We start from the raw sequence: 15,348 nt of genomic DNA, 5'->3' as shown, positions 1-15,348 counted from the left end.
AGTTATATTCAATATTATTTGTTGACCGTGAGATGTGAACAATTTTCACTTCCACGGTTGCATATAATAAACCATATAAATATAATATTATAACATATTTATATATGATAAAATATAAATTTTGTACATTTTCTTAAATACATTTATAATAAATTAAAAAACAAAAATATTCTCATTTTATTTTACATAAACTGCATCATCTTATATGTACGTAACATTAAGAGAAAATAACATGTTAAAAAAATGATTAATTTATTATTTATTTTTTTTAATTATGATTAAATTTATTATTTATTCTTTTTAATTATTTTAAAATTTAAAATTCTGATATTTTTTATTTCTTATCTATATTTTTTGTGCCTATTATATTTTGTATCATAAAAAATTATGTTGCCCAACCGAAATAAATTTTATTTTTTAACTATCCTCTACACTAAAAAAGTCATTCCTTTCACTTTAGTTCACCACCTAATTTTTTTTTACTGGTCCAAATATGCTTCATACATAAATATTTTTTTTGTGACTTCTATACATAAATATTTAATTTCTAATCAATAACATTAATCTCACTTGTAAAAAAAAAAACGAAAATTCAAAATTATTCTACAATCAATAAAACTTACAACTTACAAGTACTATAATCTAAATTTGACGCGTAATATCAGCATCACATATTTATTTTCGGCGTCCTCGACGGATAATTTCCCTTCTGATATACCATCTTAACTAGGTCTCAAAGCTGCATTATTTCTTCCTTCTTGAAAATCACATTCCAAAATGATTTTATTTTTTTCATAGTAAAAAGCGTGGAGTCTATACCGCCGTGAGCCCACGTGGTTGGACCCAGTAGTTTATGTCATTTGAGTGTCCTCTTGACCTCTTCATTCTTCGATTGCAAATTCATTCTCTAAAATATTGCAAAAATATTCATCAGAAACATTTCATGCTTAATCATTGGATCTTAGTAACAGCCACTGCGCACAGCAATGCCTTTATCAAGCGATTATTCACAAAAAATGTTTGCTCAATAATAATGATTAAGAACCTTCTAAAAAATATTTTTCACATAAAAATTTTGTGAAAATAATAATTAAAGATTATGAGATAATTTAACATAATTAATGAATTTATTTAATATAATACATGTCAAAATATAAACTATTATTTTTATATGAAAATGTAGCTGTCATAAAAAAAAATTGCTATAACAAAAATCAATAATGGAACTGTATCCCAAAAAAAGAAAAGGCTAACGCCTTTTTCTGGTTGTAACTGTATAAAATAAAGTAATTCATAAATCAAAATATCAAGGAATAGAGAGTAATCGAAGTAGACACTATTAGAGAGAGAGAGAGAGAGAGAGAGTTTGCATAACTATCAATCACAATTCGCAGAGAAAAAAAAAACTGAAACTCTAAGCAACTCAACTCAAGAGTGTTTCAGGTTTCTGCTGCAATCATGAACTGCCTTCAGAATCTTCAGCTGTTCGTTATTCTTTCTTCCTCCTTTATTTTAATTTATATTTTCACTGTAATGCACGCTTTTTCTTTGTCCATGCCATCCAAATCGAATGAGATTCTTAATTAAACTTTTTCTTTTCTTTTCTTTTCTGTGTGTTTCCCCCATTTGTAGATCCTATGTTTTGCCCTTCCAAGTATCCACGCGCCACCACAGGAACCATCCTTTCTGTTCTGTTTCACTGGTACCTCAGTCTCGCCCTATTTACTTACACTGCATTTTCTTTGTTAATGTGTTTAATTTGTATGTGAAAAATGTGGCTTTCGTGGTTGGTTTTAGGGAATCAGCAAGAGTTCTCATCAGAATCGAAGTATGGCAATTAAGGTAACTTTATCTTTTCCGAGAAAAAATATATATATATATATATTTTTTTTTTTCATTTTTTGGTTTTCCATTTTATCAATCTGCTGTTGGTGGTGCTAATCAGTTAAGAGTTCATAAGCTCTTAAGAAACTTATAGATAGTAATAATAATGTGAGGATTCTTTGCATAGGAATAATGCAATAGTGGTATTGCAAAGCTGAATTATGAGGCCAGTACACAGAATAGTAAGACAATGGAATTTTCTTGGCATATTCTGAAACATACGAAAATGGCCAAATCAATGATAGTGATAGCATTTGAATGGAGAGTATACATTTTGTCATTTTGGTGCACGTGTGGGAATAAAAACAAATTATAAAGAAAACAAGGAGTGTCTGCAATAGAAATACTTCAAACTCAAAAAGTGAATGTCAATTTTTTACCCGAGTGTCATTCCCTTTGGTTTGATTATGTAAACAGGAGTATTGGTATCTGCAATTTGTGTCCTTGTTGCTTCATATCTTCTTTTCTTTTCACTAGAGAACATGATTGGCATTTCCTTTTGCAGTCTGCTTCTGGTTCCATACCAAGTGCAGAGACAAGTAGTTTTGATATGAAAGAGGAAAAGTCTGAGACATATAGTAACAACATGACAGAAGCCATGGGTGCTGGTATATTTCATCACTCTGTTTGTATTCTGCTACTTTGTACTTATAGGTTTGATTAACCAAAAGAAATTAGAAGACCATGTCTCTATTTTGAAGCTACATCTTTGATGTTGCGTAAAAAGATTTCATGTTACCATAAATAAACTTTCATGTCATTTGTTAAGATAAGTTCTTACAGCCATATATACAGCATTTGACTTCGGCTAATAGTTTGGACTTTGGATTATCCAATAGATGGCTCTTTCATTATAATGACCTTCCGTTTCTTTCATTCTTTGAATATTAACACCATAAACCCTTTATGACATAGTTTTATACAGTTTTGACATATAGGCATGAATTGGGAATGAACTACAACTTCATCCGTCCAGACTTGATAGTAGGATCATGCCTACAGGTTTTTATTTTATTTTTTCCCCTCCAGTTGTGGATTTGTGGCAATCTGGTACAGTTTTGTGAAATCAAGTTTGATCATCTGACTTCTTTAATTTTATCTGTAAATTCCAGACTCCCGAAGATGTTGACAAACTTCGGAAAATTGGAGTGAAAACTATATTTTGCTTGCAACAAGATCCAGACCTAGAGTATCCTTAGTAGTTTATTTATAAGGCTTTCTTTTTCCACTTGGAAATTGGGAAAACAAGAAAAATTGTTGTGCTTCTTGACCACTATTTCAGATATTTTGGAGTTGATATCAATGCCATACGAGAATATGCCAAGGCGTGCGGTGACATTCAGCACTTGCGTGCTCAGATAAGGTCAGTTATGGGATGATATTGGTTAAATGATAACATTAAGAGGGGACCATTATAAATTCAAATTGGCCTGAATTATTTCTACTCAGGTTAAGTTGCATGTTAAGAAATCCATTGAAAATGTTGCTAGAATGTTTCCTTCACAAAAATCCAGTACTTCGCTGTATTCTATATTCTACTGATTAGTGCTAACAACTCATGGCTTGCATGGGTAACAAAGTTTAACATATAGCAAAGAATTAAGCTCAAAGACATTACCGCCGTAATAATAATATTAAGGTAAAATCTGTAGTCACTGTCACATATGATAATCTTCCTAACAATCACATACTCTGTTTTAAATACTTAAATATAAACAAGGGAATGGTTTGCTTGGATGTTGATAATATATACTTACAAATATTTATGATCTTTTTGACTGCTCTCTTGCAACACGTAAGCCAAACTCTCTACTTCTATTTTTTATCAGGCACTAATTTATTCTTAATTAGTAATGTCACTTTGCTTTATTGTTCTTAATTTACTATTATTGGTAGGTTTTGATCATTCCCTCTCTATTATACATTTCTTTGCCTTTGTATGCCTTGCACTTCTTAACATTCAACGATGATCTGATTTTGATGTGGCAGAGACTTTGATGCATTTGATTTACGGATGCGTCTCCCAGCTGTAGTTAGCAAATTATACAAGGCAATAAATTCCAATGGAGGGGTGACATATATACATTGCACTGCTGGACTTGGAAGAGCTCCAGCCATTGCGGTATGTCTCTTGATTTTGTCTTTAGTGTGCATTTTCTCTCTCCAGGTATTTGCCTGATTTATGCTAAAGGAACTACTTTCCATTTAATCAAAGTAAAGACAAGACACTGAATGTATTAAGTGACTTCTCACCAACTGAATGCTTTCATTAGTTGTTCTCACTTAAATTTGTTAGTATCAAATGAATAACCAAAAACCATATAATAGTAAAACTTTTGATTTCATAATTTTATGTAATTTTTTAAAGCCTGTAGATCAAACTTAATTTAGTGCTACAGTAGGGTGCCAAGCTTGTTGCCTCTGGCCATCCCTGGTTCAAGTTGTGAGAAACAGATTCTCCTCTTATGGGGCTAAGGTTGTGTACATATGACTGCCTCACCTTACAATAATGGAAGCCTCATGCTCTAGGCCACCTTTTTCTTTACCATGTATACTTTTGCTGTTGACTGCTAGAATGATTTTTGCTGGTATGGCAATAGCGCAGACCATCCTAATGTATTCTCTTCTAGCTTGCCCTTGTTTTTATAAAGGTTATACAAGAAATCCTAAAAATTGATATTTTGCTGTTTTATCAGAAAATGTTTAATTCTCTAATTCATGTAAGCATAATAGAGCTTTTGGGACTATATATTCACTATTAATTTTGATATTATTGAATTTGGTATGACTTTATATTTGATCAATAGTAAGGAAATCCAAAAGGTGGTTAGTTATACTATGGATGACGGAAAATGGATTAACCAATTCAAACTTCCATGAAGTAGATTTCAATTTTCCTTTTTTCTCGAACATTTTGGCATGAATTCAAATGCATCTTTATTTGTTTATTTTTATCTCAGGTACATTTAAGATATTATATGTTGATTGATCTCCATTAGTCACTTATTAACTGTTTATTTTTGTCTCAGTTGGCATATATGTTTTGGGTTCAGGGTTATAAACTCAATGAGGCTTATAAACTTCTCCTGGTAACTTCTCTTGATGCTTTTTAATGCTGCACATTCTAAAATAATTTGATAATTATCCTTGTAATCTAGGTCTTAAAATTCTCATTCGAACGGTGTAATGGCTATTATTCTCATTTGCTTGAGGCTTTTTGTCATTTGCAGAGCAAAAGGCCATGCTTTCCGAAACTGGATGCCATTAAAAGTGCGACTGCTGACATTGTGAGTCAATTTAGAAATTCCACATTTTTATGGTCCCTACATATATAAATTTTGATTCGAGTCTACCCTATAATAGTGACTTGACGGAATTTTAGCAACAGGGAATCAGGGATCCAATTAGTTTCTTTTAATGGTAAAAGATGCCCGTGGAGCAATTAAACTAAAAGAGAATAGATTATATGTTACTATCTGTAACTATTTCTTATCTTTATTCCCTCATTATATCAACAAGAACATGTGAATATCAAGCAGATATATACTGATTTTATTTTGTTTATATTACTAACCATCATTTATTTATGGCATTCAAAGCTTACAGGCCTCAGTAAGAAGTCTGTCACTTTATCATGGGAAGGCAGTAATTGCTCTTCAGTGGAAGTTTCAGGACTCGATATCGGATGGGGGCAGGTGCTGATCTGATCGAGCTTTCTCATTCGTTTTTTTGTTTGAGTTCTTCTGCAATAGAAATATTGACAGTAGTTTTGGTCAAGGCCCCAGAAAGTTACTAGCTTCAAGCTTATTGGATTTCACCAACTCTCTTTATTTTTCCACTCAATGCTGATATGATGAATTTTGACAAATTTTCAGAGAATGCCCTTAGATTTTGATGACAAGCAAGGTTTGTGGTCTCTCAAGAGGGAATTGCCTGTAAGTGCACTTATAGAAACAAATTTGCAGATTTAGCCGACTCTAGTTTTCTAAATTCAATTTTTCTTTAATGCGTTTGCTAGTTTCGTGATATGCAAAATTGTTTAAGAAACAAGTTTCTTATAACTTTTTCCAGGAAGGGCACTATGAATACAAGTACATAGTTGATGGGAAATGGATATGCAACAAGAATGAGCTTATAACTTCTCCCAACAAAGATGGCCATGTCAACAATTTTCTTGACGTAAGTTTGAACTACCTTGCTTATAAAACCGGCATTAGACCAACATATGGAAAATTTGGTGTTGGGTGAGCTGTGCTCCTTATAACATCCTCCATTATTTTAACCAAAAATAGAAAGGGGAGAAATTTAGTGATTGTTAACTCTTTCTTCACATCTTTGAATCCAAGGAATTGGAAGTAGCTTTTCTTTTCAGTAAAGAAACTAGAATCTTTGCTCATGAATTTGTTCAAGTATGAATTACAACAATTTTCCAGAATATGATATTTTATGATTTGAGCTCAAATTGTAACAATGCATATTTTAAATCATTAGAAATTTGCACAGTGCTTCCTCTTGATTTTCAGATAATGCATTCTCCTCCATGAACAGGTCCTTGATGATTCCAGCAGTGTTGGCGCATTGCTTAGGGAGAGATTGACTGGTGATAATCCTGATCTCACAAAGGACGAAAGGCTGAGAATAAGAGAGTTTCTTGAAGCCTATCCTGATGAGACTGAGCAGTGAACCATCAATGGTTCATATGTAAAGAAATAGATGCACGTATATAATAAAAAAGATCATCAAATTTGAACCATAGATAAGATCTATGTTACAAAAAAGAGAAAAATATGTTGGGATGCAGCAGTATATGTTGAGTTGGATGGAAATAAAATGATCGTAGCACAATTCAACCAGTGCAAATGTATCATGATGACATGTAAGATGGCTGTTAAAAAGATATTACAGTTATAACTTATACCCAGTTGCCTTCAGATTTTCAGTAAATGTTTACATCATTATCATCCACTCATGTGTAAGCATATTCTTAAAGTTTTTCTTTTCTGGTAATAATGAATTATTTTTCTCTCTGGTTTTTTTCTTTAAAAAATGACCACATTATCGAATTTTGTATTTTGGTTTGATTTGTTTCTTCACTTTTTTTTGTTAACTTTGCTGCCTTAAAATTTTATACTTTACTTTTCTATATTACTTCTACTAACTTTTAATCAAGTAGCTCTCGAGTCTCTGAAATAGGTTGAATCATAGTTATTGGTTTATATTGTATTATTTGTATTATCTATATATAATATAGATCTTGGATTTTGCTTCAAGAATAGAAATGGAAATTACTTGGATAAAAATGTCTTTGTATAAAAATAATAGTTAAATATTGATATGGTTTAATTATTTTATTAGTCTTTATAGATTTACCAAATTTACAATTAGGTCCTTATATTTTTCCTTTCAATTGGGTTTTTATACTGCTTTCAATTTTGTAATTAGGTTTTCGGCTGTATTAATTTGAGTTCCTCACTTTGATCAAACTATAAAATTTTATCACTTTGCTGTCAATGGTTATTGTGAGATTTTGTGGCATTCTTCACACCATACATTAGTGCTATAGCATTTGATTATCCACTAAGTACTTTTAAGGCCACATAAGTTGAAGACTTATGTGCATTGGATAATTAGATCTTTGTTATCGAGAATCATGTAAAAAATACTTCAGTAGAAGTGAAACTTTCTTACTTAGAGAGTGCCAAGCTTTATTTATTTATTTATTTATTTTTGCTAGGTAGTGCATAGTTGATACCTTGCTTTAGGGGATGGACTCTAAATTCTTGAGAGCCAAAGCATCCATGTTTTAAGTGTTATTACAAAAAAATTAATGGTTGTTACAGCTAAAGGAAATGTTATAACACTTGCTGTATTGGCATCTTAAAACCACATATATATTATATAGAGAATATATTAAAGTAAATATACTATAGAAAAAAAGAGATTAAAATAACCTTATAAATTATATATTATATAATAATGAACTAATTATGTAATTTGTGACAGAAACAGCTATTTGTTTATGAATCCGTCTCACTTTTGTTATAAAACCTGTCTCCAAAGCAAGGTATATATTTGATTGGACTAGTTTGTGTATGATGAGACAAATGCTACTACTTATTTATTATTAATAGTTGGTCACATTTAATTTGAGCTTTGAAACCAATCTCCAAAACAGAGGTAACTGTGCATTGTTTCAGTTGTCATCATCAGCCTTATGGCTGGAAGTGGCAGGCGGAAGAGTATTGATTGTACTTTATACAACGCTGCAATCGAAGGCAATTTCGATGCATTCAATGATGTCCAAAACATTGAGCATCTACTCACTCCAAACAATAACACCATCCTTCATCTACACTTAACATCTGCAATCACTATACCAGCTCAAACTGTTTCCCCACCCCAACCGTTGTTTTATCTTCTAAACAAAAGATCCGAAAGATCAACTGTTTCGGAAGATTTTGTGAAGAAGGTTCTGGATAAATGTGGAGGCCAGGTTCTAATCGCCAACGCCAAGGGAGAAACTCCACTTCATCTGGCAGCAAGGTACCAACCTATAATGCGCAATATTACGAATATGAATTTGACTATTAAATATGATAACTTTGTAAACTCATAACATACAAATATGACCATATAACTTTGTAAACTCCCTGTCTCTGTTTCCCTTCCAAACGCAAGCTAAGGACACAAGTTAAAATTACTATTAGGAGAAGATTTTAAACATTTTATTTTTATAAATGCACGACAATTGCATTGGAAACTAGACTTTGCATACTTTTCTATAATAACTTTCTTGACTAGTTTTAATTTAGTAAATAATTAAGTCAGCAGTTTAATAGTTAAGTTTCATGTATCTGATTTATCATAGGTACGGACATTCGGGCGTAACAAAATTGTTGATAGAGAGTGCCAAGAGTTTTCATGATGACATTGAAGCTGGGAGAAGAGCAGAGAAAGAGCTTATGAGAGCAAAATCCAAGACTGGTGACACTGCATTGCATGAGGCAGTGCGCCATAACCACATTGAAGTAGTCGACATATTGTTGAATCTTGATAAATCTATTAATAATGTTGCTAACAATGAGAATGAAACACCGCTCTATATAGCTTCAGAGAGAAAATATAAGAGAATTGTGGATAAGATATTAGTGAAAGTGGAATCACCAGCATATGAAGGCCCCAACGATCGAACAGCATTGCACGCAGCTGTGATTAACAGTGACATAGGTATTGCATCTTCTTGTCCTCAAACATAACTTTTTGAAGATAATATATATTTTAACTGAAAATTATATAAACGATGTAATCATCTAGGAATGGTAAAAGACCTTATGAAGAACGAACATGTAAGAAGCGCCATCAAACATGCGGATGGAAGAAAAGGTTGGATTCCTCTTCATTATGCAGTAAAAGATGGAAACACAGATATGACAACATTATTGCTGAATGAAGATAGGAACACAGACACAGCATACATGCAAGATAAGGAAGGTAGAACTGCCTTTCACATTGCAGCATATTTTGGGCACGAGGAAATCGTGGACACATTTGTAAAACACTACCAAGGTTGTTCAGAAATAGTAGACAACAAAGGTTGGAACGTTCTTCATTATGCTGTGAAAGGAGGATCTTCACATATAGTTGCTAAAATAATGAGAAAGTTGTCGTTGAGTCACCTTTATAATGAGAAGGATATTTATGGAGATACACCTCTCCATCACCTTGCAAGTTCTCGGATTCAGAGTAGGGAATTGGTGTATCATAACCGAGTGGACAGACTTGCTTTGAACAAGAATGACCAAACGGCCCTTGATGTTGCTTATGCTATTGCTGAGGATGCTGATAGAGTATTGACCAAAAAAGTAAGTCAAAAGATTTTCTCATTTAAATTAGACATTATTTTTGTATAAATAAGGATAAACATATTTGGAATTCAGAAAAGGTTAAAGATTGAAGGAGTTTATATGTTTGAGATAACAATCAAATTTGATTAAAACTGAGGGACTAATTTGATTATTATGTATAAGGTAGTTAACATTTTACTACCCAAATGCAGAGGTTGATAATGCAATTAGAAAAAGCTGGAGGTATAGGAAGTCAACATTTAGATGAAAGGGATAGACTAGGAAAGGGTACTAAAAAGTTAGAATTCACGAAAGAAGCAAAGGAATCACATCTTATAGTGGCCACTCTAATTGCAACAGTGACATTTGCAGCTGCATTTACCTTACCCGGAGGTACAGAACAAGATGGTGATCATAAGGGTAGTCCTATATTAGGACACAAACCTTCTTTCAAAGCATTCATTGTATCCAACACCATATCTTTAGTTATGGCTGCTTCTGCAGCTTTCATACATCTCTTTTCGCCGCTAAACAAAGCTAAGTGGTTGGACTATTACTTCTCTGAAGTGGCATTCTCCTTCACATTGGTGGCTATAGCAACAATGATTGTAGCATTTGGAACAGGAACATTTGCTGTTTTGGGATCTTCTCCTGTTGGTATTGCAGCTATTATTGTCGGATTGTCGTTCTTCTTTGTCTTCAGGCAAGTGTTGCAAATGAGTTTTGGAGGGGAATCTTTTTTCACGTTTGTTATGAACTTAGTGAATGCAATTATTTTTCCGTTCATTAGATTTACACCTAGACCATTTGGGTTCTTCATACTTTTCTTCAAAAGATCAGATGAACCTAGAATCATATAGTGTTTCTAGATTTATGTGTAAAGCACTTTAATTAGTGGCTTTCATTTTTCTCTTGGGGCTTGAATTTGTTTGTTGCTTGCTCGCTTTGTATATTGTATTAAGGCACTTTAAAATTTGGTTTGTCTGCTAATTATTTTCGTGCTATGAAATATTTTCGCTTTGTATATTGTTCTTTAGATACTTTAGCAAGAAAGATAGCAAATTAGATAAAACTATTGTGTATTAAATGTGTATACAGTTTTCATGATAAATACACAAGAACTAGTTGTATGTCAAGCAATAACTGTTTGTAGAATTCAATCTGTCGCACAAGCACAACATTGATGGAAAAAATCTTTTATGCCACTGCAAATTCTATCGCAAATCGACTTTTCTCCTTTAGGTGGTTTTATGAAGATAATCTGTTGTGGCTTTTCTCCATTAGGTGGTTCTCTGATGAGAGGCATTTTTCCATTAGGTGGTGTTGGCTTCACTTCTTCTGCAGCATCATCTTCAGCTTGAGCATCATAGTACTCTTTCAAAGCTATGTCAAAGCCTTCTATTTGAAGCACTCTGTCTTTCCACATTTCAAAATTCATCATTGTTTCAAACATAGGCTTCATACCACCCAGAACCTTCACATTTGACCCTTTGCTCAAAATCACCCATCCTTGTGGGTCATTTTTGAGGCGAAGCAAGCTCTCCATTTTGTCTTGGATTTCATAGTCCAAGACTTCATGCAACTTGCTTGCTTTCTTGGTTTCTTTCTTGATTTCTATCTCTTTCCAGAAACTAGAAATGGCACCATGATCATTCTTCCCCAGTTGATAGTGCTCGATTACACAGTCTGCCCTCTTGATAGTTTCATGCGCCTTTATCTTATCCAATTCAAATGCCAATTTCTGATTCCATTCTCTGTTTTTTCCTTGGTAGATGAAGATGTATTTGCCTCCCTCCAGCTTGAATCAAATGTAACACATTTATCTCTGTTAACACAAGGTTGAAATGCAGAATGCAATTTTGTGTGAATTTTCTTACCTGAATTCCAAGACTTAATTTCTTTAGTACATCCCAGAACCACTTCCATTTCAGACTGAGATCTTCGCCGTCGAATTTACGGAAAGGGAATGCTTCAATCCCCCACTGAAAGATCAAGTCCTTGGCATCTTCATTCATTATGTCACCTTTGGGTGTCAACACTGGCATAATGGGTTTACCAGTGTAATTTAATTTCTCTCTGATTAATCTTATGCCTGGTAACTTGGAGAAGTGCTCCACTGCATAGCATCTGATGTAACTCTTCAAGGTTTCGAATCTGAGCTTGATCTTTGCACTGTCATCCATGTTATCAACAATGGGAATCCACAGAATCTTGAAATCCTCTTTCTTAAAACCTTTTATTACTTCTTTTGGATTTTCCTCGAGTCTAACATGGATATAATTTAAAAACAAAATCTCACTATCAATCGAGTTGAACTCCGAAAAGTACAATAACACATGTTTCTGCTTGAAGACTTCAAAACCCTGCTTCAAGGACACAATGATTAGCTTAGTTATTAGAAACTAATTATTCAAACACTTCATTAGACATGATATAAGGTTATAATTTGGTTTCTTGCTCACTTTCTTGGTCTTGGTGCTGCCATCATACACTTGAACTCTTGGAAATTCAGGCGTAGGTTCGCACAAATTCCTCAGCATACTTACACCATCTTTAGTTTGGGAAAACATTTCCTTACGTCGCAAGTAATCTTCAAAGCCATCTGCAGAGACAGGTGATCTAAATCTCATTATTAATCTAAACGAAACTCAATCTCGACTCCATTATATATTTTGATTCAGAGGAAAGCACCAAGCCATAACCTATTTCCTGTTTGATCAAGCTCAGATGTTCCTTCAGATTGTTATCAATAGAAGAAAGCCTGTCAATAAAATCTGATAACTGATAATCCCTGAAACAAAATAAATAACCACTGCAGTTATATGACATGATTAATTCTAAAGAACGTCTAAAAGCCATTGTTGTGAATAGAAGGGAATTGGTTACGAGGAAGCAATAATGTTGGCAACGGACGCGGCAAGGGAAGCGAGTATCCAGTAGACAAGAAGGGGGATCTCATTGAAGGCATCTGACAAAGAAGGCACATCTTCTGTGTTGTAACCAATAGATGAAAGTTTTAACCATTCCCAGATATGTTCAAGTGCTTCCATTACCCAAGCCACTAAATTTGTGGCAATAGGAGGGACCTTCCACCTGCTTTGGACTTCATTTGTCCATGGAGATTCCAGTGATTCAATCCTGTGAATTTCAAAGGCAAATGCAGCTAATGTCAGCAATGCCTTCGCGTCCCACGAGTAATTCTTGAGTTGTTCTAGAATCCACATTGTTGTTTGGTGCACATATTGCACACCGCTTGTTGCATTTATCATCTGCACTCAAAACTCAAAAAACAAATCACCCCTCTAGATCATTTTTGAACAAGGATAACAACTGTTTTTCGAAAGTTGTCCAATTATGCATAATAACCTGAGTAGAAATCAGCTTCAGGGTATGAAATCCTGGTTGGAAACTGCTAGATCCTGTTTCTGGCAACCTATTCTGTGATTCAAAGATTAAACTAAGTAACAATTAAGATAATAATGTATTAGATTATCCCCTAATTTCTTTATAAGTGGGGCTAGTGAAAATAATAACTAAGATGTTAAACACAAATTATGTTAAGCAGTTTAGTCAAACATATCAAATCATGTAACTGATATATGAAGATGAGTAAACTCCGATCATGAAAGGAAGTGAATTGAATTACCTTGTATAAAAGAGTGGAAACGGTGGTGTAAAGAACATGAGTATCGCATGTGGCATTATCATTGAGATGGGTGTGATAAGCCATATCCCGGATATGAGAGTCACCAAGTTCAAAGGGATTCACTAACATGGTTTGACTTTGACCCTAACAACCCTAGTTTCAATGTGTTTCACTCTCATTTCATCTTCAATCTTCACACCATATGGTATAATAATTGCCAATCTTTTGGAGCCAAAACAAAAATCAACATTAATTGAATAAAAAGAATAGTTCATCATAATTTTAATTAAGAGCATCTATCTATGTTTGAACATTCAAGCAAAGATTAAGCTATATAAATAAATAAAATGCATTCAACTATTCAAGCAAAGCACATTATGCATTCGAGGAAAGGCATATATGATATACCACAAGCCTTCATAATTTTTATCCATCATGGAGTTTAATTAAAGACCTGTATTCGATCTTATATATATATATATATAAGCTAATAAGCTTGCTTGTTTCATGGTTTATCTCATGGATTCTCGCTCACTCTTGTTCATAAGTAAATAAAAAAAAAATCAGAATTTATTTTCTATCAAATGTAAACCAAATATGTACCATTAGATGAGGTAAATTACGTGTAGTAAGAGATGCTTTACGAATGTTTGATGTTGAAATATTAGTAAAAGTGAGTATGAGTGAGAATATATTGTGTCTAGCTAGTGATTGAAATTGTAATTAAATGGAAACTTATGTAAGTATATAACAATACTTACATGGGAAAGTTATAAAATTATAAGAAGTCAATGACTCGTTGTATGATAATATTTGTTCATATCCAAAGATTGGCCTTCACTACCCACTGACCTCCTCAGAGGAGGTCGGATTCAACACAGACTCCACCTCAAAGAAGTCGGACTCGAAGGATAACTGGCAGATAACACTTATTCAAATAAGTAACTACCCTTAAAATCTCTCAACCCACTTTCAGGAGCCATATCTCAACTACCCCCACGATAAAGGAACGGTTATCCACCTTAAAAGGTGGAACTACTCCAACGGTGGTTATTGGATCACCACTATAAATACACTGACACCCCTCAAGTATCTCTAAGTTCCAATACTCTTTAAACCTGCTTACCCCTTGCTGACTTAGTCATCAGAGTGTCTTTGCAGGTACCACCCCCACTCTTTCACACACAAGTTGGACGGCGGATCCCAGACGTAAACCAAGTCGGAGACCACCTCCTCTTTGACGCTTGGGCCAACCTTTCAAGCCCAATCCACCAGTTCAGGTTACCCACGTAACATTGGCATCGTTGCCAGGGAACTGGAGATCGACCCATGATGGCGGACGACTTAAACGAGGACGGAAACACAGCGTCTGATTCCGAGCAAGAGAATCAAGACGCTGGTAACAATGAAAAAGCCATAGTCACTCACCAAGGGGCGACTAATCAACACAAGGAAGGTCCCTCCGGAGTAAAGGACCCGAGGGGAACCCCCTCTGAGGGGGCACGAATCAGGCAAAGAGGGACAACCCCATGCAGCCGAACTAATGGGATTGTTCCACGGCTACCAGGGACGGTTGGAACAGCAAGAGCAAGAGCTGGAACGACAGCGAGAGGCAGAGAGGAGCCTGAGAAGAGAGGTCGAGCGACGAAAAGAGCTTGAAGAAAAGCTCTTGAGACTAGAATCCACCCTCTGAGGTCAAAACTCTCATAGTGACTGAGAAGACTCTCCCTTGGGTGGAGAAGACCCGTTTAATGAGGACATAATGAGGACAAAAGTTCCAAGGAACTTCAAAAGCCCTGACATGGACCTGTACGACGGGACCACCGACCCAAAGCATCACTTGAGCAACTTCAAAAGTCGGATGTACCTAGCCGACGCCTCTGATGTTACTCGTTGTAAAGCCTTTTTGACAACTCTGATAAAAGTAGCAATGAAGTGGTTCGATAGTCTCCCCCCCAGGTCGGTCACTAGTTT

General features: G+C 34.4%; 3 protein-coding genes across 3 annotated transcripts; 2 read left to right on the top strand and 1 right to left on the bottom strand.

Moving 5' to 3' along the window:
• Positions 1-1,169: 1,169 nt before the first annotated feature.
• Positions 1,170-6,670, top strand: SEX4 (dual specificity protein phosphatase (DsPTP1) family protein). Its single transcript, XM_016319899.3, has 14 exons — positions 1,170-1,484; positions 1,633-1,702; positions 1,798-1,842; positions 2,390-2,492; positions 2,810-2,886; positions 2,997-3,073; positions 3,167-3,247; positions 3,874-4,006; positions 4,914-4,973; positions 5,115-5,171; positions 5,484-5,579; positions 5,760-5,819; positions 5,956-6,063; positions 6,433-6,670. Exons 1-14 carry the CDS (start codon positions 1,459-1,461, stop codon positions 6,565-6,567), a joined length of 1,128 nt encoding a protein of 375 aa, XP_016175385.1. The 5' UTR covers positions 1,170-1,458; the 3' UTR covers positions 6,568-6,670.
• Positions 6,671-7,693: 1,023 nt separating this feature from the next.
• On the top strand, positions 7,694-10,652 carry LOC107617994 (protein ACCELERATED CELL DEATH 6-like). The gene is made up of 4 exons (XM_016319898.3): positions 7,694-8,427; positions 8,753-9,111; positions 9,199-9,746; positions 9,941-10,652. Exons 1-4 carry the CDS (start codon positions 8,099-8,101, stop codon positions 10,586-10,588), a joined length of 1,884 nt encoding a protein of 627 aa, XP_016175384.1. The 5' UTR covers positions 7,694-8,098; the 3' UTR covers positions 10,589-10,652.
• A 141-nt stretch (positions 10,653-10,793) lies between these two features.
• Positions 10,794-13,629, bottom strand: LOC107617993 (protein SIEVE ELEMENT OCCLUSION B-like). Its single transcript, XM_016319897.3, has 7 exons — positions 13,375-13,629; positions 13,095-13,166; positions 12,615-12,997; positions 12,431-12,519; positions 12,191-12,330; positions 11,606-12,091; positions 10,794-11,526 (listed from the first exon to the last, which is right to left on the bottom strand). The coding sequence occupies exons 1-7, from the start codon at positions 13,501-13,503 to the stop codon at positions 10,885-10,887; spliced, it is 1,941 nt and encodes a 646-aa protein (XP_016175383.1). The 5' UTR covers positions 13,504-13,629; the 3' UTR covers positions 10,794-10,884.
• Between the last annotated feature and the right edge of the window lie 1,719 nt (positions 13,630-15,348).

Source organism: Arachis ipaensis, chromosome B9 (assembly GCF_059453495.1).
Source record: "Arachis ipaensis isolate K30076 ecotype BB chromosome B9, ASM5945349v1, whole genome shotgun sequence".
Lineage (NCBI taxonomy): Eukaryota > Viridiplantae > Streptophyta > Magnoliopsida > Fabales > Fabaceae > Arachis > Arachis ipaensis.
This window is presented reverse-complemented; position numbering and strand designations above follow the sequence as displayed.